We start from the raw sequence: 25,377 nt of genomic DNA, 5'->3' as shown, positions 1-25,377 counted from the left end.
CTGCCAATTATTCTTATTAAATCTTAAGCTTCTTGCTTCTTCTTGATCGCTCTTCATCCATGCCTTTTACAAATGAGGCTTCCTTTTATAACCTCCATGATGGATAGGGTCATACCTTTTCATCTTGAAAGGATACGCCTATTCGCAATTGCTGTCTTTTTAGAAAGTCACAACCTTTCATGCAATCTTCCATCCTTAATTGCTTCCGTAATTCTTAGTTTATTTTTAACTAAATGCTTGTTAGGAATTTCTGCTCATAGCACTCTAAATTTAATATTAATGAAACATATTAATGGATTGCTGCCCTTTGTATTTCCTTTGTATAAGTTCAAAGGCAGTGAATTTGAGTTTTATAATGCTGCGATTTTCTGGTGAGAGTAATTCTCAAGTCTCATGTGATTTTAATGCTGTGTTTAGTTGCGGGGCATGTCATAACGTAATATAATATTGGCTTTGTCCCAAAAATATTAGAGCACATGGATACTTTCCTTGTCAAGAGTGGCACCATATAAAGATCAAGAGTTTGCTAGTGTGTACATAATCACATTTAAAAGAATATTCTTAGATAAAGATGTGAAGATTGTTGTCTTGGGTGAGTTTGGCCACATTATATCTTCAAGGAATCATGATGTTTGTGCTCTTTGAGATCAGTTTATGATACAAGCTAATTAATGGTGGTATATCCAAGGCCAAGGTTCTATTTCTTAGGTATGCACTTCTATTTTTTTTAATTTTAAATTTTTTTTTTAACTTTTCTTTCATTGGTGTGTAATATATTTTATAATTGCAAATGTTATTTTGAGTCTCTACGCAATTTTGATAGGTTGTGAGTTCTTTTCTTAGGCAGAATCGGAGTACATGCTCCTTAATGCCCTTTAGTTAAGCACAACTAGTTGATTGTAAAAAAGGCTAAGGATTTGATCTATGTGCATTCCACCATGTGTCTTTTATCACATTAGAAAACTAATTACAACAAGGGGTTGATGTGGAATTGGGATGTAACCCTTGGGTGTGCCAACGTGGACACTTTTGTTGCACAACTTGTTTTGGTCTCTTTAGATGAGGTAGAATCTACATATTACATGGCTAGTAGGAGTGGCTCTATGGCTGGTTCAAACAAATGAATTGTTAACTTTGATGCTCTTGATGGAGAGCAATATGAAGATTATTGATTTTAATTTTAATTTTTTGTTGACATCTGACATTGAATAAATGAATTATGTCCTGATTATTTTGTTTTTCTGGCATTAAAGAGTACTATCATACCCAGCCATACCAAACCCAAGAAAACAAATTCCACCATATTGTGAACCCGAACTCGAACCCTTGCTTAATTTTGAACTGGTAACTTAGATTGATCTAATCAGTAATTAATAATGTATGTCAATTATTTTTCAATTTTTCTAATGACTAATTGATAGTTTGAATCTTGATTGTTCTATTCATATTTTAATTTGCACGCTTTAAAATCTTAAATTAAATGTTTTTTTAGAATTTTTTTTCCATGTATTTATATTTATATATTGTCCTGATCTTTGCCATCCCAAAAAATGGGGCCCTACTGTAGCTGTCCTAGGAACATGCCTCCCTGTCTTGCCATCTTGGAAACTCCATCGAACATAGGTTTGAAATAAAAAATTCTGACATCATTAGGGTTCTGAAATTATGTTTTTGTGATACATAAATCCTGGCATATTGCTCTATATGAAAGAGTCTTTTTCTTGTTCTTGAGGTTTAAGGTATTCAAATTTTGTTGGCTTACTTCATGGGATAAATACTTTTACAAACTTGAATTCTTTAATCTAGTATATTTGTGTTTAACATTGATTTGTAATGTTTGAAATGTCACAGTCTGTAGATACACTTATGGAGATGTTGAAAGGAGATGGCGATACTCCTGATATCTTCTGTGTAATACAAGTGATGAGGTAAAATCATCTTTTCTAGATCAAAATTTAGATCCATGTAGTACATCAACTATGGAATATGTACAAATCAAATCCTGGTAGAAGCTGTGCTTATATTTTGGAGAGAATTATCAGTGATTGTTTACATGCACGTTAAGCTCTGAATAATTGTTATAATATGCTTACATCTTTTGAACATCTTTAATAGCATGTTTAAAGATTCCTACATTGCTTGAATCTCAAGGAATGTCTTTCGAGTATAGTTTGAATGTTGCGTGGTTCAGTTTGATAGCATTTCCATGCTATTTAGTTTTCTTGCTGGATTTTCAAGTTATATTTCCTATAGTTGGCTTAAGTAAATTTTGAAAAAAGCATATAGAGTAGTTCATTCTGGCAAGCATAATTTTTTGAGCTTTCGCTGTAATTCCCGACTCAAATGTTAAGAGTGTTACTGACAGTCCAAACCTTTTTCATATATTTGTGGATGTTGATGCCTATATGCATCTTTCTTGGTGCTTTCTATAATTTTTTGTCCTTATCTATCTTACCTAGATTTTCATGGCTCAGTTGCATGGGGTAGGGTGTTCTTGTATATTTGTTTTTTTAGTTTTCTTGGAGATGCGTTAGTTACTCCTGCTGGGGAATTCATTTGGCCATATTTTTATAAAAATTGTAAAAATAACCATTAATCTGTAAGGTTTTTTTAATATGGAAACCAGTTGGTTTCCCTTTTAAGATCACCTCTTTCTTGGTCAATATCTACAAGAATTAGATCAATGAAGTAGTTTCTTTCAAGTTTCAACAATTGATAGAGTAGTCATATGGATTTTTTGTGATAAACATGAGTTGACCAAGTTTCCATAATTGTAAAAGGGTTAACTGATCAACATAAAAATTGAATCTACAAATTTCTGATATATTTTGTAACAATCCCCTTAGCTGGAGGCTGGAAAAGCACATTGGAATTTTTTTTTTTCAGAGCGTGAACTATTGATAAAGGACAGGAATCTATCTGAGAAGTTCCTTTTGTTTTTCCCAAACACTATTTACTTAATTGACCAATTTACACATCTTCAATTGTTATTATTTGATTAACGGAACTGAATGAGTCATTTAAAAGAATTTTTTATGATTAAGCAATCACAATTAATGCAAACTACTACCTGTAAGAAAGTACAACTTTTATTGTTCTTGATCATTTGTTACAGCAATCATAAAGAGTAAAGAAATTAACTTGTTTAATCATTACATTAGTTTCTCAATGAGTCTTGCAAATAGTAACACAATTCATGATTATATGAATGCCATAAAGTTGTTGATCTGTAAACCAAAGTGGAGATATCACTTAACTGGTCATCAACTACAGATTTTATCTTTCCAGTTTTGTTATAACTTCTGTGACCAATTAACAACACAAATACTTGAATTTTAAGATGTTATGACATCCTCTCTAATGGTTGCCAGCTACTTCATTTACAGACATGCAATCCTTCACACAAACAAAACGTTCTATGAACATTGCATACTATTGTAAACACCTTGTGATGCCTCTAATGTATTGTACATTGCATGTTGGGAGTCAATTGAATGAATCTTCCTACTTATTTAGTCAAATTACTTGTATTCTTTGTAGTAGATTCAGGTATGATCTTGCAACGATTGAAAGAACAAGTAAAAGGAACCTTTAAATACACTCACAAATTGGATAGAACACAAGGTTTACTCTGAAGAGGCCCAAATCAGGAGGAAACTCTAGCAAAAAGAGTATTAGCTTTCTCAGATCCACTATAAATATGCTATTTTACAAGCTTGCTGCCTTCATGAGGCCCATTGGCATCTCAGTATCAACCCAAAATATCTAGGCACCAATATGGTGGAGAAGCATTAATCTCAACACAATTCACCAACTAGCACTATGCACAATTAATTAGCTGGTCCAAACTGCCAATAATTTTCATTTTCAGCTCTAATGGCTAATAAAGGCTCAAAAAATTTCCCATTACCTTCTTGGGAAATAACATGCACCTTAAGTCATGTTCTGGGCTGAAATTGGAAGCCCAAATGATGAGAATATGGATGAAAAATGCCTTCACAACACTTCCTCCACTTGCATGTTCAATTTTGAAATAACTGCTGGTTCATACAGACCAATGGTTATGAAATCACCACTGACAAAAATGAAACTACCACGCTAGTGCTCAGTTTTTTTATCTTCCAAAAGCTAGAACTTTCACATACATACTTGGAACAAGGTACTGATTTTTTTGATGTGCATAATTATTTTTACTAGAATTTGAATTTGTTAAAATATTCAACTTTTGATGCCACTTATAATTTAGTAACCAATATTGATAGTATTCCAGGCAAAGAAGCAATAGTCTGCAAAAAATCGCGATTATACTCGATTAATCTTGAATCCTAGAGCCAGCCAATTTATTCCCTGAAAAAATCTCAATTCACAAAAAAAATGTTGACCAATCCTTGACCCAATTTTCAAGGATTTTTTTCATTTAAGTTGCCTTTAAACCATGTTAAAAATCCCCCCAAAATGGCAAAAAATGTGAAAAAAATCATTGTAAGACTTGCAAAACCCTAGAAAAACTCGTGAAATTTCTAAATTGTTAGAAATAGGGTCGATCCGAAATGGAATTAGAGTCAATGTGGATTCAACATTGAAATAGTTTGTTATTTGTCCCTTAGTTTTCTTTCTAACCCGTGAAAATCCCTAAATGAGTTGGAGGAGTGATGGTGGTCATCAACTGAATTTGAAAGGGCCCCCAATCATCCGAAATCATGCGGGGCATATGAGATAGTGGAGAAGCAGTTGGCAAATATGCTCTAAATTGCGGCTTCGATATGACTCAAGCTCTCTGCACACCTTGCCTCCCATGGATTTTTTTGCGAACAAGTATATAATTAATATTGTACACTAGCTTTAAAATTAATACTATTATTCACTATTATAGATGGCACTTTTGAGGGGAAGGAGAGAGCCCCTATAGTTTATAACTAATACCAAAGATGCAACTGATCGTGATCAATCATGAGTTAGGCAAGGGCACGATATTTTCCCCAAAAAATTTTGGAAAAATTGGTCAATGATTTTCCATGACTTTTTGCATTCAAATCGCGATTAAATTGTGGTTTAATTGGCTGCAAAAATCACGAAATATCAGCAACCCTAAAATCGGCGTGAAACCCACAAAAAACCCTCAAAGTAGTGTAAAAACCGTGTGAATCTCTTATAAAAAATGTCGCACGACGTCTTCAGTGTGTTCTTGGTTTCGAAAGAGCAGAGAATCGATGGAAATCAGAGGGTTTTTTTTAGCAACGTGATGTGCAGAAATTCTAGGTATTCATCTTTCTCAATGTTGTTTCTTTGTTGCATTTATCTATGATTTAGTTATTCAGCTGAAGGACCCCTTGTTTTTCTATTTTGTGCCTTGTTATTTTTGTATGGTTATTTTTCAATTGGCCAACAAATACCTGAATGTTCTTCTCGCTATAGACATTATGAACATTTTTAGTTGAAAATGGAGATTGGTTTTGATAGCTTATTAGATTCCTTTTGATGTTTGTATGTGGTAATATTCATAGCAGAACTCATAAGTTTGTAATATTACATATTATTTTACCTAACATCTCCCTTTTGTCATCCAATTTTGACTTTTTTTGCATCCAAAAACTCTAAAATGCCTCTTAAAGGATCATTTCACCCAATACAAAGATCATTTTGTTCTCTTCACTCTCTCTTTTCTCTAAAATGCCTCTAAAAGCATCATTTCACCCAATACAAGCATCATTTTGGATATTAGAATAAAATATCCAAGGATACTCTACCCTCTCGAACAAAATCACTACGTGTGCCAAGATTGCGAGAAAGACCACACGACGACTCCAAGGTTTATATGTGCGAACGAGCGACTTTGTGTTGGATAGCTTTCTTGGTTATGTATGCTGAAATACAAGGGGAACATACGCTTGGCTTGTTCAATTAACAACGGAGATTTATCGTTTGGGTTTTGGATCATGGACTTCAAGAAAACTGAAAAGGAGATAAGGTTTGGAAATTCTAATCTATTCCTAAGAATTCAAGAGACAGTAAAGATTGGGTGAAACTAATAACAACACTTTGTTTCGCCACACTTAGGACAACTAAGCAAAGCATGTGCAATCTTGTAAGGTTGTGCTCAAGACTTTCACACTTATGAATAATACGAAAATTGAACAATATTACTCAAAGTAGAAGTTAAGCATACACATCAAAGCTCAGGCTAACTTTACACATTGAATGAAAATCATCCATTCAAAGAAAGTATGAGCAAAGTTTCACCAATCTAAACTATCAAATCTTTCATTCATCTAACAACTTGAAATAAAATCTAAACTATGATGAGGATAAGAAGCATGCAAACTCCAAAATAAGGGAAGTAATCACCATCAATTCGAACTATGTATTACTTATTACTTTGGCAATCATAAGCAACAAATTATCTCAACATGTTTTGCAACATGCTCCCATGATTTACAAATGAGGGGTGAGCTCAATTCATAGGCTCCTCAAGTACATTTCAATGGCTAAGACTGATTTTCAATCAATGGTCGAGATTACAAAATAAAATCCTAATTAGGGTTTGTTACAACTAACTACCCTTCGACCAATGAGAAAATTACATTTGAAGACACTTATACTTTTGCTAAACATAAATCAATAATAAATAGAAGGTTGTTGCCTTGTGATGTGTTCCTTCTAGAAGCTTTTGGATAAGTCAGGTTCATTGAACTTGGACATGTTGACTTGGAACAATCTGATTGTTGAATGTCCTCCTTGAATTCTTCAATTTGTGTCGAAAAATTGCCTATGAAAATTTATTTTCCAACCCATTCGTTTGATTGACCCTTGATTTCATGTGCTTATTTTGTCAAATTTGTTTTTCCTCCAGCCATTTTCTTCCTTTGCCATGGCAAGTTGGTCCTCTTCATGTCTTACTCATAGGTTATGGGCAAATTTCCATCTAGTGCAGGCATCTTCACATATTCCATTTATGCCTAGTCAACTTGTGTTTCATGCAATTTACCTTAGCAAATTTTATTTTCTTTGGACTTTGGATAGGCACATGTTTGGACGTTGTCATCTTTACCTTGCCAAATGGAGGAGCGAACTTGCTAATAGCTTAGACAATTTTCCTTGGTCGGACTTCACACTTGGCCTCGTCATTCAATCTCCCCATTTAGTCAGTCTTGGTGTTCACCTTGCCAAGGCGGACTTGGTGTTCACCTTGCCAAGGTAGACTCGACTTCATGTTGGTCCCCTTTTTAACTACCAAGGCAGACTTCTCATGTTTGGACATTCCTCCACATGTTCCTTGGCAGACTTTACAAATCTTTTGCCATCTAAACTGCTTGCATGCTTAGACGGACTTTGAATGCCTTGGACATGGCAGACTTTGAGGTGTGCTTGCCATGTTCATGTTTGCTTCATGCCTTTCATCTTGGGCGGACTTGGAGCTTCATAGACCAAGGCGGACATGGTATGCTTTATTCCATGTCTTGCTTTCAAATTACTCTTTAGCCTAGGTGGACTTGAAGGATGCTTTGACATTCTTGCTTTGGGCGGAGTCTGGAGTGCTTGCCTTGGGTGGAGTTGGAAGCCTTCTTGCCATCTTGTTTGATACTTGGGCGGAGTTTGGAGTGTCTTGGACATTCTTCCAACATGCTAGGCGGAGTTTGGGTTTAATGTGCCATTCCACACCTTCAAGCTAAGGCGGACTTTGCCATAAGTTAGCCATCTTTCTTCTTCACTTGGCGGACTTTAGGAAGACTATGTGACATGTTTGCTTTAGCTTTTCTCCTTAACCAAAGGTAGGAGTTTGATTAACCTTTGCCATGGGTTGCTTAACTGAATAGGAGTTTGCCAATTGTTTGCCAACTTCTCCTTTGCTTGAGCAAACTTGGAAGACTTCATGCCAAGGCAGACTTGGTAGCATGTTGGACATGTTTGCTCTTTGCTTGATTGAACCTCTTACTCCATGCCTTTCAATTTGAGCGAATTTTTCATCTGGACAGCCATGTGTCTACTTCCATTGTCACCTTTATATTTGATCAGACATGTTCATGCCATGTTTATATGGAACAAAACCCTAATTAGGGTTTTCACCTTGCTTTTTGCACTTGGAGATATGATTTTTCAATTCTGACAACATGGGCGGTAATGATATGGCCTTAGGATCAAAACCCTAATTCCACAAAAAAACATAATCCTGTTTTTGTAGAGGCAAAATTTTTCGAATCTGAAGACATGGACATTGACCAAATGTCCTGAGGAACAAAACCCAGGCTCTACTTTCAAAAAAGCAGAAAAAAGAAAAAAGTGAAAAAACAAACAAAAAACAAGCCAAAAAAAGATGCTTCCCAGATTGTGCATAAAGTACCAGAAACAAAACTTTCTAAATTTAGAAAAAAGCAAAAAAAGCAAAATTCCTAAAAATAGAAAGTTGTCAGAAATGGCTCAGAGCAATTGTGATCCTCGTCCTTTGGACCTGCTAAGCACTTTGACAACGTTCAAACACTATTCTGACCATGAATTCTCTATTTGGGTTAGGATGACTTCAAAAACTTTAACTCATTGTAAAAGGACTGGTGATTAGCAGTTGCGACGCCAAAGAAAAAATAGGGGGTCCCCATCTGCAATGGGGAGATGTGTGAAAAAGGTGACAACAACTCTCCACTCTCAAACCCCTGGTTAGTGGGATCTCGTACCCATACCCATACTAGCAACTTAGCCATTTTATAATACTTTTGTTGATTAACTGATTAACATATCATTAAATCAATAAATGTAACCTCAAGCTAGAAAGTATGCCATATCTTAAAATCATCTATTCTAGTCTGCAGATGTTCATAACATAAAAGGCACGCATAGAGAAAAACCACAAACTTTGTACTTAGTTTATAGGTTGAGTTTATAAAGTCACAAACTATAATGTAATTGACATTTTGACATCGTCACTCTGTAGTTATTATTTATGCTGTTGTGGTATGTTTTGTGCAATGTAATCAATGATACAAATATAAACTACAAAATTCTATTTTCTACAGTTCATGGGTTGATCTCTCTATTTTATTTGGTCTGAATATCTCTATGCTAGAAATGCCCTTAAATACATAAAAAAGGTAGATTTTGATTGTTTTCTACAATTTTTAATGGTTGTTTATATATCTGATTATTTGCCGATTTTTTCCCCAAAAGATTAATGCTGCTATGCTATTCCCTACTTAATTGTAATAGGATGTCCTATCTTCTGTAAATATCCCTATCAACCCTGCTGTTGGTATTTCTTCAAATAGTTTGCAAGCATTCAGTAATGGTCCTTTTCTTTCTTGAGTTTTCTGTGGTTTAGTTGTATCCTGGTGCGTGTGGTGTTTGAAATTTGACAGACATATGTAATTCCACATTCAAGAGAAATGCATATACAATGCTAGAAATTATTCATGCTATCGTCTCTCGTGCCAAACTGAAAAGCATTAATCTAGAACATTAAATTCGTTCAGACTTCACTGTTTTCTGAACAGTGCTTACAACTATTTTTTTTTTCAAATATAAAGAATATTCAATATTTTCAAGTAATGGATGAGGAACCTGCTTGAACTATCTCTGTGACTTAAGTTGAACCTTCCATGCCCAAGTGCCTGCACCTTCTTCTTGAACTACCGTTACTTCTTAACTGCATCCACCAATGCACAGAGGCGCCCAGTTCGGATACACAAATCTTCAAACAAAGATAATCTGAAAATAACGTCCCATATAAAACTCGGCCAAATGCTGATTGCAGTTCCAGACGTAACTACAGCTGGGCGTAATCTTCACTGCAGATTATTTCCTGTGCTTCCTGTTTACAACACGATTCACTTCTTGCACAGCTAGCGGCACCTTCCTTGAATCCACGACCCCCTAATTCGATTTTCCAGCACTTACAACGCATTCAGGATGACTGCGGGTTCTTGTTGTTCACTGGGATTTTGTCTTTCTGCGTGACTGGCAGTAATAAGCGCCTCCCATGAACTACCTATTGACGTGGCTAAATCGTGGAACTACGACTCTATCCGGCCAACGCAGAATAGAATGATCTCGCCGAGTATCCTATCCTCTCTTGAGATAAGGAAATCCCTAATGCTGTTTTAAATTGATCAATGAGGGACGACCTCAAGGTTTCGATTGTCAGGTCTTGACTGCGGGATAGCTGAACGGTAAATGTGATTTGCTGGGAGCACAAGGGGTCTTACGTTTTGCAACAAGATGGTCTGCTGCGATTCTCAGATTGCGAAATAAAAAGCAAAGAGGAAGGGTTTAGGAGACCTAAGGACAAGGATGATAACAGTTGATGCAGCGGGTAGACAGATTTCGATAAACCAGTTCTTGTTTTGCCAGAGAGACCCTCACAACTAGGCAACAACGGTGCAAGCTCCAAGAGATGAAGGATTTTCAGACCGAAGACACTCATTTTAGGCACCCAATTCTGGCGCAGCCTGAGACAAACACCTGCTGTTGAACTAAGCACAATTTGGGTTTAGACTAACCATGCACGGTGACCTACAATCAACAGACCCCCAATGGTATGAACCAGAAATGCATCAAATACCCCTCCACACTTCACCATTAAAATCCCCGCACTCTAAAATTGACCAGCTGGAAGAAACCATGCAAACATTCTAAACAAAGACAACAAACACCATATTTCAATGTTCATATATTTGCTTCAGCTGCCATTACAACAATTTCTGCAGCATCTTTATGCTATGCCTAAAATCTAACCTATTCTAACTCTAAAATCTAACTACAAAATTCTAACTCTTTACAAAAGAAAAGCCTCTGCCTTTTATAGGTTCTACAATTTGAATTGGTGGCCAGGGTTGATTGCATCCAAGGGCTGCAACTTGCCTTCCAGAAGCTGGCAGCTTTAACCCATGCCTATTAAACTCTCAGTCATCCACCTAACCACCTTCTCAACCACCTATCTCTATTTGGCTTCAATTTGGGTCTATCCAGTAGTTGAACATAACTGTCCACAACCGACTTGTTTCCCCTCTATTTCAAAACATCTCGAGCGGGGCCCACAGACAGTTTTACATTAAAACAATTTCAGTTTTTAAAACTGAATTTCTGGAATATCTTTCCAGCTGTGCATTTCTGAAGAATGTATAGACTTGAAGCATTCAAAGTGTTCTCTGGTCTTTGGTCCCGGTGGTGGACTTTAGCTTGTTGTTTAACGATACGCTTCTCAATGCTCGGTTCCGATCTCGCGCTCCATGGTGCGATCGTGCATTTCCTCTTCTTTGCTTCCCGACTTAGCTTGCGTTTTGCATTCTTGCGTCTTTGCTGGTTAGTGTTTCGGGCTTGACGCTTTAGCTGTTCCTCGATGTCGTCGATCGTGATCCTGCAAGCAATCAATTTCACCTTTAATCAATTAATTTGAAAAATTAAGTAAATTAACTTGACAAATATTAAATTCTAGGAAGCTCTTTGTGAGATGTATCTTTTAAATGCCTCTCTTCATACTTGAAATCCGATCTTTCGTCTTGACTCCTGTCCAACTTAGACGAAATTCAGGCCTGAGAGGTAAACTGTGAGATGTTAAGTTTAAATCCGCGACCTTATTCTAAACGAACCTCTTTCCTAAAATTTGACCCTTGGGATTAAAGTGAGAAATTCTGATATGTTTAAGAAAATGAGGGAACATAAACTTGTGGATTAACCTTCAAAATGTCCCCCTTAGCAAAATTCAAACATTTCATAAGGAGCATGCGATTTTTGAACAACATTCTTTTGGCATTTTTCAGCTTGTTTGTTTCCCTTGCAAACTCAGGCATTGTGAGGGATATAGGCAATTTTAAACTTTGTTATTCCTTTGAAAAATCTCGAAATACGTGACTGGTTTGAAACGAAACTCAGGCTTGTCTTGTGTCCTCTCTGACTTGTGCGATTTGGAAAACTATTTGAAGTTTTCGGTTTGTGAGATGACTTCGTACGATTTTTTACTGTGAATCATTTTCGGGAAATTGGTTTATTTTGCGAGTTTAACGTTTTTCGGCTCTTTGAAGCCCTTTTCGCGCGACTCTTCTCACATTTCAGCCCCTTTTCGCGCGACTCTTCTCACATTTCGGCCTGTTGAGCTGATTTGCGGGCTTTGAACTTCGCGTTTAGGAATTACGGGCCTTTTTGCAAGAATGCGTGATTTAGTTTGAACGCCTCCCTCCATACTTCGGCACCTCACAAAACTTACAAAACTGCTGAGTTTTTCCAATTTTGGGTTTACTCCCTTTCACATGGGGATTTTGGTGATTTGGCAAGCTCATTCGAACTTTGAAAGTTTCTGGCCTGTGAGCTGTTTTGCGAATTTTGGCCTACTTAGCTGGTTCTCACCTTTGCTTGCATTTCGGGAAACTTAGCCGATTTGTGAGCCTTAAATCCTTGAAGATTTTGGCCTCCAAAGGTTATATTACGCGATTTAATACTTTCTCTAGTTTTCGGCCCTTTACACAGCGATTGAAACTTCGTCCATTTAAGGTGTTTTGCGTGATTTTCACTCTTTGGTGAATTTCGGCCTAGAAGTATGATATGCGTGAACTTTCCTCTACTCTATTTTCGGGCAAGAAGGCTCTTTTGGCAAGAGTTTAGTCCCTGAATGACTTTTTGGGCAAATGGAGTTATTTGTGCGATTTTTGATGTCTTATGTCTTTTTGGCCCTAGAGACCGATTTGAGAGTTTAAGTGGTTTTTCTATCATTTTCGGCTCAGAAAGCCTGTTTGCACGATTTGCCTTGGTGGATTTATTTCTCACAAAATGAATGAAAAGGCCGAAACTCCTTTCCTTTTCATGGTTCTGGCTTTATAAATGAGAATGCAGGACTTTGGGTTTACTTAGCTCGGCAGTTGGAGGGTATTGTGGTGGATTCGAGTGACTTCACTCCTTCTGTTGCCTTCAAATTTTTTGGGATTTACCTTTAGCTTTGAAAGCCAATGGCTTGAACTCCTCTCTACCACTTAGGCAGATTGCAACCACGGGGGTCCCTGTCAAAAGGACGGGGTGTGCAGTGCAGAGCACAACACTACCAAACAGGTCGCTGCCCACTCCCCAGACTGTAACAAGATTCCACGCTGGATTGGAAGGTATTTGCCATAATTCACAGTGCGATTTTCTTGAACTAGTCGTTTCAGATAGACCTCCACATTACGCTGCTCTTAATACATTCACAATGCCCTGTGCTATCACCATGTCCCTGCAATAGTCTGTAACCACGTGGAAGTTGAGGTATCCTTATGCAGAAAACAGCGTGTTCTCTCTACCATTCCCTTGTTGTTCTGATTTGTGTATACTGCTAGGTTCGAACAGTGCTCAGCAATGGATATTAAACACTGAATAAGTATTAAAGCCTCTGAACTTACCAGGCAAGATATCTCCAGAATTTGCTACCTCAGATGTGCCAACACAATCCTTTATTTAGTTCATATTTCCTAGATTTGCTCTTTCACAAACATGAGAAATGTCGCCAATGAGGGGAATCGTCCTCAAAAGCCCAAAAGATTTCCAGAATCAACTCCAGAAATTCAAATCCCAAACCTATTTCCAAGATGAGTTTCCGGCATTAAATGCTTCTATTTATCACTTCTTTTTGGCATGCATCCCAAAGCACTATCAATGTGGGATAAATGAGAAATAGAATAAAATAACATTTTCCTTTTTTGTCTCCACAAAGTTTAATATTTCTTTTTAAAACATTAGCTTCAGCATTAAATAAACCCTTAAGTTAAATAATTAAATTTAACTTTAGAAACTTTTGATTTTTGCCTGAATAATTAATTCCTTCATATAAAATGCAATCCAGGTGAATGAATAAATGCACCCAAAAGATGTCGACCAAATCGCACCAAAAATTTCCCGACACTGCCCCCGAACTGACTTACTATAAATAGTAAGTTCCTGGAAACTCAGTCAAATCAACTCTGTTTGGCCCAAAACTGAATTAGCCTAGGCCAAATCCAACACAGATCCCTGCAAAGTCCTGGTTAGCCCTCAAGACCACCGCAAAAGGGGCTAATGACAAATCGCCAGATAACTGCTAAAAAGGGGACATTACATTAATTGTCATAATTTAATAATAAAAATTATTCAGAAGGCTAGGGTGTGACACATATCAACATTCTTTGACTGGAATCATTTGCCAAAAACAAAGAGATGTCAAATCAGATTTGTCACTTGGTCACACATAATCATCTTAAAAAATACTTTCCAGTCATCTTATTAACACGGCTGTGCAATACACATTCATAATCTGCTTAAAATACTGCTATTCCTTCAAACAACAATGCCTTTGAAAAACTATGAGATCCCAAAAGATGAAGAAAAGAAAACTGATCTAAATAGTTTTCAAAAGAAAGCAAATGTTTGAGTTGATTTGGATGTTATTTTTCCTATGAAAAATGACCTTATGCTGCTTTGTGCTTGCAAATCTTCTTCATGCCTGTTCTTTGTTAGAAGTGCCGAAGAGTTTCTAAATTTGTAAGAGCTGCATTGTTCCTTCCTCTCTGCTTGCCTATAAATTGTTTGTTGACTGGAAATGATTGTACTGGTAAGAAGGCAAAGCAGCTTTTACAGAATACAACTATTAGCAACAATTGTACAACAACAAGAAATCTGTAAACTGTTTATTTTATGCCATTAATGGAAAATGAATCAGCAGCACAACCAGAAAACACATTCCTGAACAATAGATTGTCTGGTGGAGGAATTACCGTTGCGTGGGGCCTTAGAAATTGGAGCAACTTAGAATATTAGAGAAACAAAATAACAAAGATTGTACAATACTATTTATGCATCCTCCAAAAACTTATGACTATTGCCATGAATCTTTTTTTTAGAAATGAAGGTGAACCCTTCTTGTCAGTTTGCTTATCTCCTTTGGTAAGGAGAATGAACACAAAAGGTTATCTACTGGAAGAAAGTAGTATTCCAGCAGGGACTTTGTGTCCCACTTCTCATATCCTCTGTTCTGTTAGGAATGAACACATATATGTCCATTCTTATTTGATTTAACTTCCTGCAAGTGTACTTGTTTTGTTTTATCTCTTTTTTCTATCCTTCACTTTTTGGATATAAACATGTAAACTGTACTTTTGTTGAGAGTGTTAAAAACATTGCAGACACCAAATATGCAACTGTGAGTATTATCATGCGAGTTAGACATTTACAGATGATGTACAAGTCAGTCTGAATCATAACAGATGTCTAGTTGCAACAAAGTATCATAGTATTCTTCCCCTAACACAGAATTCTACCCGGTGGAAATAACATCTGTGTAATAGAATAATGCCCATGTCCATACTTCAAATGCCTGTATTTTCCCTGGTTCGTTTACAAAATTATATTTACAATATGCATCATCAATGATCTTTGATTTTATTTTCAGCAGCAATTAGTCAGGAATGACACAAATTATTCAAGGAAATAAAATCAATATTTTATCTGTGCATTAAAGATTAATTTTATGTAGTATTCACATACTAACTGCAGTCCTCCTCAGGCAATGTTACTCTTTGATCTATTCAGATGACAAAATATAAAGTTTATATAATAATTAGGCAGGTGTGCTGGACATTAGCGACAGTACTACAATAATCTGCATATTGTAGTCTCTATGTGTTATGTGCTTTATGGATAGGAGATATACCTATGTTACCCCAAGTTTCCGGGACGAGGGGACGGGGGGACGGGGGGACGAGTTTCCGGGACGGCAAATTTTTTTGCCAAATTTGGGGACGGGGGGGGACGGCAAAGGGGACAGCTGTATAAAATATAGGGAAAATTTAAAATATATAGGAAAATTCTAAATGTTCATATGAAAACATGGATAAAGCATGCATCTATACGTTATATTCATATGAAAACATGGATATAGCATGTGTATGATACTATGAAAACATTTTAGAATGCAAACATCGAACATACAACATTATCAATAGACTCAATACTCAATATGCACTCAGAATTCAGAATTTCAATTCATTCACATTGTCAATATGCATATCATAATAGATATTAAAGAAATAAAATACATAATGGAGCCTAATCAGACTTAGAGGTTAAATTTTCACTACTTCCATCAGCGCAGTTCCCCCCTATATTTTTCGACGGGGGTTTGGGGGCAGCGCCCCTTGCGCGCTCCCTGTCGCGATACAGGGCGGGGTCGAGGGGCAGCGCCCCGCGAGGCCAAAAATACTTTTATTATTTTATATAGGCATCGGGTGTTATTTTTCTATTGGCAAAAAACCCTTCATGAGATATTTCACTCCTTCAATTACGCAAAAAATATCATTAAAAAAAATTTGAAAATACGACTTTTTTTATTTTAATATTTTTCCCTAGCCCTAGATGTGGGGGACGTCTGGCCGTCCCCGGGACGGCTGGGACGTCCCCAATCCGTCCCCAGCCGTCCCCGGGACGTACGGACGTCCCCCACAGCTAGGGAAGCCGTCCCCAAGTCCCCGAAACGTCCCCGGGACTGGGACGGGGGTTTTCAGGTAGGGGACGCGTCCCCGGGTTTCGTAGAGATATACACTTAATTTGCACTGACAGTACTTCCATTATACTAGGTAATAATTTGATTAAGAACAGGTACATTTGCAGAGATTTTGTCAAACGTGTTGCTGCAACTGAAATACATAGAATTCAGGATTCAGAGTTTAAGAGTCCTAAGTAGTTGGATTTGTTGTTTATAAGTATCTCTCTTTCCCTCAATGGTTTCAGGATTTGTATTATTAGTGGGAAGCTAATAGGTTATCCTTTTATGGAGTACACGTGCATAATGGATTAAGGGCTTCCATTTTTTATGGAAGTCACATCAAAGGCCTAATTGAAATATCCCACCCTGTTATATACTTTTGAATTCGGGTTTTGGAATATTTTCTGTCTTTTTGCTTTTTTGATTTTTTCTATTTTTTTGAGTTTTCTGAGTTTTTTAAGATTATGAAAAAATGAACATAGGAAATGGGGAATGCTTAAAGGAAAATACAACTCTAGGCAATTTTCAAATTGAAAACATTACTTCAAAACCCTTAATCTGGAAGAATGGAATTAATTATTCAGTACATACCAAGTCAACTATAAGCACTTTAATAATTCTGGAAATGTTGTTTTCTTTGCACCAAACCCTATGTTCCACAATGCTTGACCATAATAACCCCAACGTGCCTCCTACTAAATTCTGCCTTGAAAATGTGGCAGAAATTTCCACACAGCCCTTTTCATGGTGTGCAACTGGCCCTTGAATTAACCAAATTAACTTCGATCTACCTTGGAATTCGTGCAAATATGTGCACTATCTGTTCTACCAAATCTGCACTCCAAAATCTGCAATTAAAACCTTGAATAATAGCTGCAAATTGATCAGTCGAATCACCAACATAACCTAACCCCTGAATGGGGTTAACAGCAAAGTATTCTTGGGTGATCTTTCACACCTGCAAATAGTGTCCTTCTTGAGGGATTTCATCCTCAAAAAGCTATAAAAATCTGCCAAGCAGCAAACCCTTCTCAATTTCTCTCCAAAATATCAAAATGTGAATGCCTATAATGAGCTCTCATGAGCCCTTTCATAATTTACTCAAAACCCATGATTTGGAGAAATGAAATGCACTTTAATAATTTCATTTCGTTTCGATTAGACATTTAATGTAGTTTGCTCCCTCAAAAATGATTAATAAAGGACTTTATAATCATTAAAATACCTTATGCAATTAATACCCCTTATATCCTCTTAATATAAAGTCATCAATTTAATTAAAATTATTAAAGTCGAAAGTTAAATAAATTAGTGTTAATCATTAACTCCAAATAAATGCCAATAACGGAACATTTTATTGATTTTGCCAACTGCCCATTAATAACCGGGGTACCCTCCAACCATTTGAATGACTTACTAAAATTAGTGTCTAAAAGGAGCCTGAAAGACCTCTAGAAAGCAAACCACAAATATATTCATATTTTGAGATGGAGAGTATTGCAATTATCATCCAAAGGGTTTGCTAAATAGCCCTAAATCACCTCCAAAGAGTTCCCTCATCACTGCATTAGCCTACGGGGACCAAAGTCATAGGCTAATCCATGAAAAACAATGACGCTAAGGAAGGCAAAAAAATGGGGACATTACAGTCTACCCTTTCCAAAGATTGCTTGTCCCCAATCAATGCCAACACAACCTCCAATCAATGAACTGATCCAAATTGGAATCAAGAATGATCCCAGGGTCCCATGTCAATCTCGGAAAGGATCAACCATGCTGATGTTGTGCCACCCTGATCATAACTGAAAAACCATCATGCGAAATCTGCACTGTACTCTGCTGGAACCCCCAAAAGTAATCATCGTCAAAACCCAGACTGAAATTGCTGAAATATATATCAGGAAACATCTCCTGCCAAGGCATCTTAGTGAGGTCCATAATTGCAACCCTTGTACCTGATACAATCCTAGGTAACAAGAAAAATAACCTGCTCAACCATAGAACAAAAACCTCAACATCTCGCCTCATGATGCCCCATAAGTGGAGCAAACCAATCCCTAACAAAAGGCCAGTGTAGAATCTGCCAACCAAACCATTTCTAAAATCTAAATCACCTCCCTGATCTTGAGTCATTATCTCACAGCTGAAAACTTCACCTGGGTCCCAAATGATCACTGCAATACATCCACGGAAAAGGAAGAGATAGATATCTCTCATAGTGGTACTATCACCAATTATCCATCTAACTCTAGATGATCTTATAGGGATGTGAAAAATGCCCATCATAGGTTCATAGAAAAATATGCTAATCCATACTAGGCTGCTGATATAAATGAGAACAGCACTATACAAACTAAATATTATCCCTACGATGGTGCAAAAAGTACCTCCAATGTTATATGATGATAGGATCTCATCATCATGCCATCCTCCAACTTTGAAGTAGTGGTCCCAACCTCAACAATCTATCCAAACAACTGCTGTCTTCAAAGTACAGTCTGAAAACTCCATGACTAGTAATGTAGGACAGCCACTTGTCAATAATGTGAAAATTAGAAACCAATGGGCTAAGGCTGGAACACCTCTTTCCTCATGCTTATCTCCATATTGTGGACCATAGACTATAGGACAGCATTATGTTCCAACAATGAATCATCATCATCCCAATTTAAACACCTAATGCTTGGAAATCGAAATGCTTAGAGGAAAATACAAGAGGCAATTTTCAAATTGAAAACTTGACTTAAAAGCCCTTAATCTGGAAGCATGGAATTAATTATTCGGTACATACCATGTCAGCTATAATAAATTTAATAATTATGCAACTGCTGGTTTTTTTTTGCACCAAACCCTACGTTCCTCAATGCTTGACCATAATAACCCCAAAGTGCCTCCTACTAAATTCTGCCCTAAAAACCTGGCAGAAAATCCCACGCAGCCCTTCTAATGGTGTACAACTGGCCCTTGAATTAACCAAATTAACTTTGATCTGGCTTGGAATTCGTGCAAGTATGTGCACTATCTGTTCTAACAAATGTGCACTCCAAAATCTGCAAATAAATCCTTGAATAACTGCTGCAAATTGATTAGTTGAATCACCAGCGTAACCCCTGAATGGAGTTATCAGCAAAGTATTCTTGGGTGATCTTTCATACCTGCAAATAGTGTGCTCGAGGGATTTCGTAGCCAAAAAGCTATAGAAATCTGCCAAGCAGCAGACCCTTCTCAATTTTTCTCCAAAATATCAAAACATGAATGCCAATAATGAGCTCTCATGAGCTCTTTTATAATTTACTCAAAACCCACGATTTCAAGAAATGAAATGCACTTTAATAATTTCATTTCATTTCAATTAAACATTTATTGTAGTCAGCTCCCTAAAAAATGATTAATTATAAGCATTAAAATAACTTATGCAATTAATACCCCCTTATCTCTTAATATAAAGTCATCAATTTAATTAAAATTATTATAGTTGGAACTTTAATAAATTAATATTAATCATAACTCCAAATAAATGCCAATAACAGAACATTTTATTAATTCTGCCAATTGCCCATTAATGACCGGGGTGCCTTCCAACCATCCAATTGACTTACTATAAATAGTATGGAACCCAAATGCTCAAGAGACTTACTAAAAATAGTGTGTCCAAAAGGAGCTTGAAGACCTCTGGAAGGCGAACCTCAAATATACTGATATTCTGAGATGGAGAGTATTGCAACAATCATCCAAAGGGTTCCCTAATCATTGCATTAGCTTACGGGGACCAAAGTAGGCTAATCCATGAAAAACACTGACGCTAAGGTGGGCACAAAAATGGGGACATTACACTAATTTCTACTATATAGTTATGAAACTTAAGTCACTAACCACAACTTTAAGTAGTGTGTTAGTTCTATGTTATATCCTAAGATACCAGATTCTTCTATTTTAGCCTGGGTCCTAGTACAGGTGCGATTTGGGTTCGGGTTTGACCTTGGGCACGGCTTGGGTTCTTCCTGGGTAGGGTTCTTCTGTGAAGGACCCACAAAGAACCCAAGCACCCAGGAAGTACCAAGGGTCGTACCCAAGCTTAATTTGATAAATTAAAACCGCAGTTTTACTCTCATAACTTTGTGATAGCAGATTTTATCAGAATATGCGAGCAAGCAAGCAATTAAATATCATTTCAGTTGCATTTGTGAGCTATACCTATGAACATGAGGTTAGTAAACTTTATATCAGCATTACTGAGATTGATTTCAGTTGATTTACATTATGCATATGTTGCAGCTGTTTGCTTTTGTTTTGTGAAATCACTTTCCTTATGTTGTTAATGATTTGGCATTTTGTCAAATGCTTTAAAAATGAAATTGAACCAGCTCCTACACTTGGCACAACTAGTAGTAATGGCAATCCAATTGATTGCAATTGACCTTGATGCTTCTGCTGAAGAAAATGAATATTAAAATCGATTATAATTTGAATTTGCATTGTGTAATGACATTTTGAGACTTTAGTATTTTCATTTTTGTAAATTATGAATGAGCTATCAAAATATTTTATTTATTGGCAATTATGGATTTATGAGTATCACTCTTCTTATAGTTCTACATTGATACAGTTTATATTTTTTAATTTTGATGTTTGAATACACACACCAATATATATATATATATATATATATATATATATATATACGGACGTACCCATACCCGTACCCGTACCCAAGATTTTTTGTTTTTTCTTTTTGGCTGATTCCGCGATTTCGTATCCGTACCCATGCCCAAATCGGTAACTTAGGTTACATCAATAATAGTTGGTAGACTTGGCGAGTCCCTACCCAAAAAAATTTAAAAAATTATTTTGTAAAAACATTTTGATAATCTAAAATGACCTAAATACCGAATTTCTCCCTTATGTGATAAAATTTTGAGATTGTTGTACGACTTGAAGTTTTGTGTGGTTTCAAAGGCATCTATGAGGGGTGCTGCCCCTCCACCTCGTTGGAGGCATTGCCCCCATACCCTCCATGAGGGGTGTTTCTTGTTGACCCCATTGGGGGCATTGCCCCCAAACACCCACGAATGACTTTGTTGCTTGACCATGTTGGGGGTGTTTCCCCCAAAACCCCCCGAGGGACACTATCCCTTAATCCCATTAGGCTCTCCACTAAAGAAATCTGATTAACAATGAGGGGATTCAGGAGTGGAGACCAAAATTGACAACTTAGGCAATTATCTTTATCACTATCATAATATCATTGATCAACGATGAAGTATCCTACTATCAGTATGAAAGATTCAAATGCCATTATTATTAGAAAAAGCAATACAACCTTCAGCTTAGCACAAGAAAGGTAGACAACAAATGAGATGAGGTCATTAATTTGGTAGTCAAAGCCACAGACATAGCCTTCAATGTTAATCAACGAGCTGCAATGGAGTGCAAGGATTAGAATCTCTACCCAAGTTTTACTAGACTAGGGAAGAGGAAGATGCAAAATACTGTATATGCTATTTATGAATTATGATGATTTCAAAGGCAATCATCATAAATTCATAATAGTTGCCAACTAACTATTGTTTTATGATTCTGCATGATGATGTGACATACTCAATTTGTATTCAAATGAATCAAATTTAATAGAAAACACTTTTGTCCTCCTTGGATAAATTTTGTTATTAAATTTTGCAAGAAAAGTATTTTTTTAAATAATCTTGAGCAATTTTGTAAGTTGCCGAGATTTTTGCGGAGTCACAACTTTTGGGTCTGCCGAGTTGTGCTTAGTTTGATTCATCCAACTATGATATCAATAGCAATCTTCACCTTTGTTGACATATTATACACTTACCAATTTGTAATTGTCTTTATTATATGGACATTTACATCTCTAGTATGATATCAACGAATCCCAGTGTTACCTTCCATACTGGAACAAAAAGAGCCTGTTTTACCAGTGATTAAAGTACTTAAGAGAAACAAAAGTGTGATCTGGTTTGTTAGGCTGTGGTCTAGTGGTTGAGATAGGCTTTCACCATGTGTAAGACCCAACTTTAAACTCGAGAAGGCAGAGAGCCCTTGTGCATGCAAGGGTGTTGCATTCAGGAGTTTGACCTGAGGAATCGTCCTACCAGAAAGCAAACCAATGTCTCATGGCTCTTCCTTGGTGGAATTAAAATAGAAAAGGACGTCTGCAATGTTTTGAATAAAAAAGGTATTCTCAAAAGATAAAACCTAGGGCAAGCAGTCAAAGCATAAACAAATAAAAAAGGATGCGTTCATTTCATTTTGTAAATTGTAGCAATCAGTTTAATTTCAGTGATGCAAATCAGCCATTAGATTTGCACTGCTGTTTACTTGCAAAGCTGGATAGGAGAAGCGGCTAGTCATAAGGATTATCAAAGCAAACGTAGAACTTATGACTACTGCTTTGCTAAAACTGTTTAAGAGTAAATGATCCTGACTTCTTATAGATTCTTATATATTATTAATGCTTTTCTTTATTTATGGTTGCTTCGAAAGTTTTGACATTATTTTCTGAGTTTTATACAAGTATGTGCAATGTGTGTGCACATAGTTTTCAGAAGAAGAAAGTACATTTTCTACAGCATACAGTAGTTATATGAGCACTTTTCTAAAGTTTCTCTTCTTTCCATGTCTAGGTGGTCTAACAAATTCTTATTGTGTAAGCAGGTGTTATCTGCATTGCAGGGATATTGAAGGAGGTAAACAGGTCTTCGATGAATATGTCAATTCTGGGAAACTGTTGGCAGTGGAATTGTATACTGTAAGTCCATTGGTTTTTCCAACACATTAAAAAAGTAAATGATTATTCCATATGACTCCTATTTTTGCAAACCATTTTTCTCAATGAAAATAATGCAGTGTTCAATAGTACCTCCGTATTATGGCATGTCTCCCTTCATGCCCTTTTGAGTTTGTTCAGAAACAAGTGGGCAAGATTTGTAGTACTTAGGGACCTAGTGGTGCAACCAAATTATATGCCGGATTGTTTTCACATAAGGGTTTAACCATTAAGAGTTCATGTTTGATCATTTCTTGATTAATTTGTGTTGAAGGTAAAAGTTTTGAGTATGATATCTTAATTGTTGACATAATTGAGTTAAAATAATGAGGTCATACAAAGGAATTTAATCCAATGTTTGAGGCCCTCTTTGATCATAAGCTATTGTACTATTTTCATCCTAGTAATGTAGGAAGAGTAGGATTGAAGCCATCTTATAGCTATCTGTATTCTGTAGAGTGTTCCCATTCCTTTGATCACATTATGCCCCCTTTTATCACTTTCGTGGAATGGGAACACTCTACTGGCATCCTGGGTGCTATCGAACAAGAATGATCATGTGCACTCCAGTCAATTCTAAGCAATTCAATTCCTTATTCATATGCACTACGTAATCTTGTGCATAAATGTAATTCCAACTTGAAGGTGTCAAACAATTACAAGCAAAATTTTAAAAACGGTCTGCAGATCATCAAAACAAAATGGAAAGATAATTGATGAGGACAAGGAAAATTTCTTGATTCAAAATTATTAATCAAACTACATATTTATGGAATGGGATTCACAACAGAATCCAACTAACCAAGCAACTAATTACAACAACTACCAACTAATTTTCACAATTGTCTTCTAACAACGACTAACAATGTTTGTTATCTTGCATTCTCTCCCATACTGAACATTGTAAAAGAAAACAAGAAGAAAAATGTTCATCACCCCTTTTCTCCCCCATAATGAACATTGGGAAGAACACCAACTAAACTCCAAAGTGTTTGGAAGCAATCATGAGCAAGGGGCTTTGTGAAAATAAAATCGACTTGAGTTGTAGTGGGACAATATACAAGTTCATCCCAGCCTTCCTGAACCAACTCACGATTGTAGTGGTGTTGGATGTCAATGTGTTTAGTCCTGCTATGGAACACAAGATTTTTACTCATCTAAATAGTACTCTTAATTGTCACAATACAACACTGTGGGACCATCCAGAAGGCATTGTATATCTTATAACATTCTCCTCAACCAAACAGCTAGCAGCTTTGTATTCAACCTCCGCAGTAAAAAGAGATACAGTAGATTGCTTCTTGGATTTCCAAGAAATGAGTGCAAAACCAAGACTAGATGTATAACCAAAATTAGACTTCCGATCATCTATAGAGCCTGCCCAATCAAAATCAGTATATCCAACCAATTGACTTTTCTTGGAATGTTGGAAAGAAATATTATAATGCATTTTTCCTCTAAGATACCTGAGAATCTGTTTAGCAACACCTCAATGTGTTAGATTTCTTCAAATCAATCTTGATATTCTTTGCCTTTTCATCAAGAGTATACTGTGGCTCTTTCATCAAAGAATATGACATCTCTTCTTGTCTTATTTTTTATTGACAGGATCATATAATCTGTAAGCTTTTTTTTCAGATCCATAACCAATAAAAATACATTTGATACTTTTTTCACAAAACTTTGTTCTTATTTCTTTAGTGACGTGTGCATAAGCAACGCAACCAAACATCTTCAGACGAGCAACAGATGGTCCAAAACCAGACCAGGATTGTTCAAGAGTCATTTCGTGAACCACTTTTGTGGGACTTCTATTCAACAAATAAATGTAGTAGTGACTGCTTCTGCCTAAAATTTTAATTTAAGTTCTTTTCTTTCATCATGCTTATAGCCATTTTAAATATAGTTCTATTTTTTCATTCAGTGACCCCATTTTGCTGTGGAGTGTGGGAAGTGGCAAGCTCTCTTTGAATACCATGTTCTCTACAGAATTCGAAAAAGATATGTGACTTATACTCCCTCATTATCTGATCTGACAACCTCAATGAATTGATCACTTTTTTTTCAACTATTTGCTTGAACTCAACAAACTTATCATAAATTTCCGATTTATCAGTCAAACAGT

General features: G+C 36.4%; 1 protein-coding gene across 2 annotated transcripts in view; it reads left to right on the top strand.

The window, feature by feature from the left end:
- Positions 1 to 25,377, top strand: part of LOC131072739 (pentatricopeptide repeat-containing protein At4g35850, mitochondrial) — a 254,154-nt gene that overhangs the window by 215,810 nt on the left and 12,967 nt on the right. For both annotated transcript variants that reach the window (XM_058009014.2, XM_058009006.2), the window contains exons 8-9: positions 1,852 to 1,928; positions 23,141 to 23,234. In XM_058009014.2, the coding sequence (XP_057864997.1) occupies positions 1,852 to 1,928; positions 23,141 to 23,234 (171 nt within the window). The remainder of the gene's footprint in view (positions 1 to 1,851; positions 1,929 to 23,140; positions 23,235 to 25,377) is intronic.

Source organism: Cryptomeria japonica, chromosome 9 (genome assembly GCF_030272615.1).
Source record: "Cryptomeria japonica chromosome 9, Sugi_1.0, whole genome shotgun sequence".
NCBI classification, from domain to species: Eukaryota; Viridiplantae; Streptophyta; class Pinopsida; order Cupressales; family Cupressaceae; genus Cryptomeria; species Cryptomeria japonica.
This window is presented reverse-complemented; position numbering and strand designations above follow the sequence as displayed.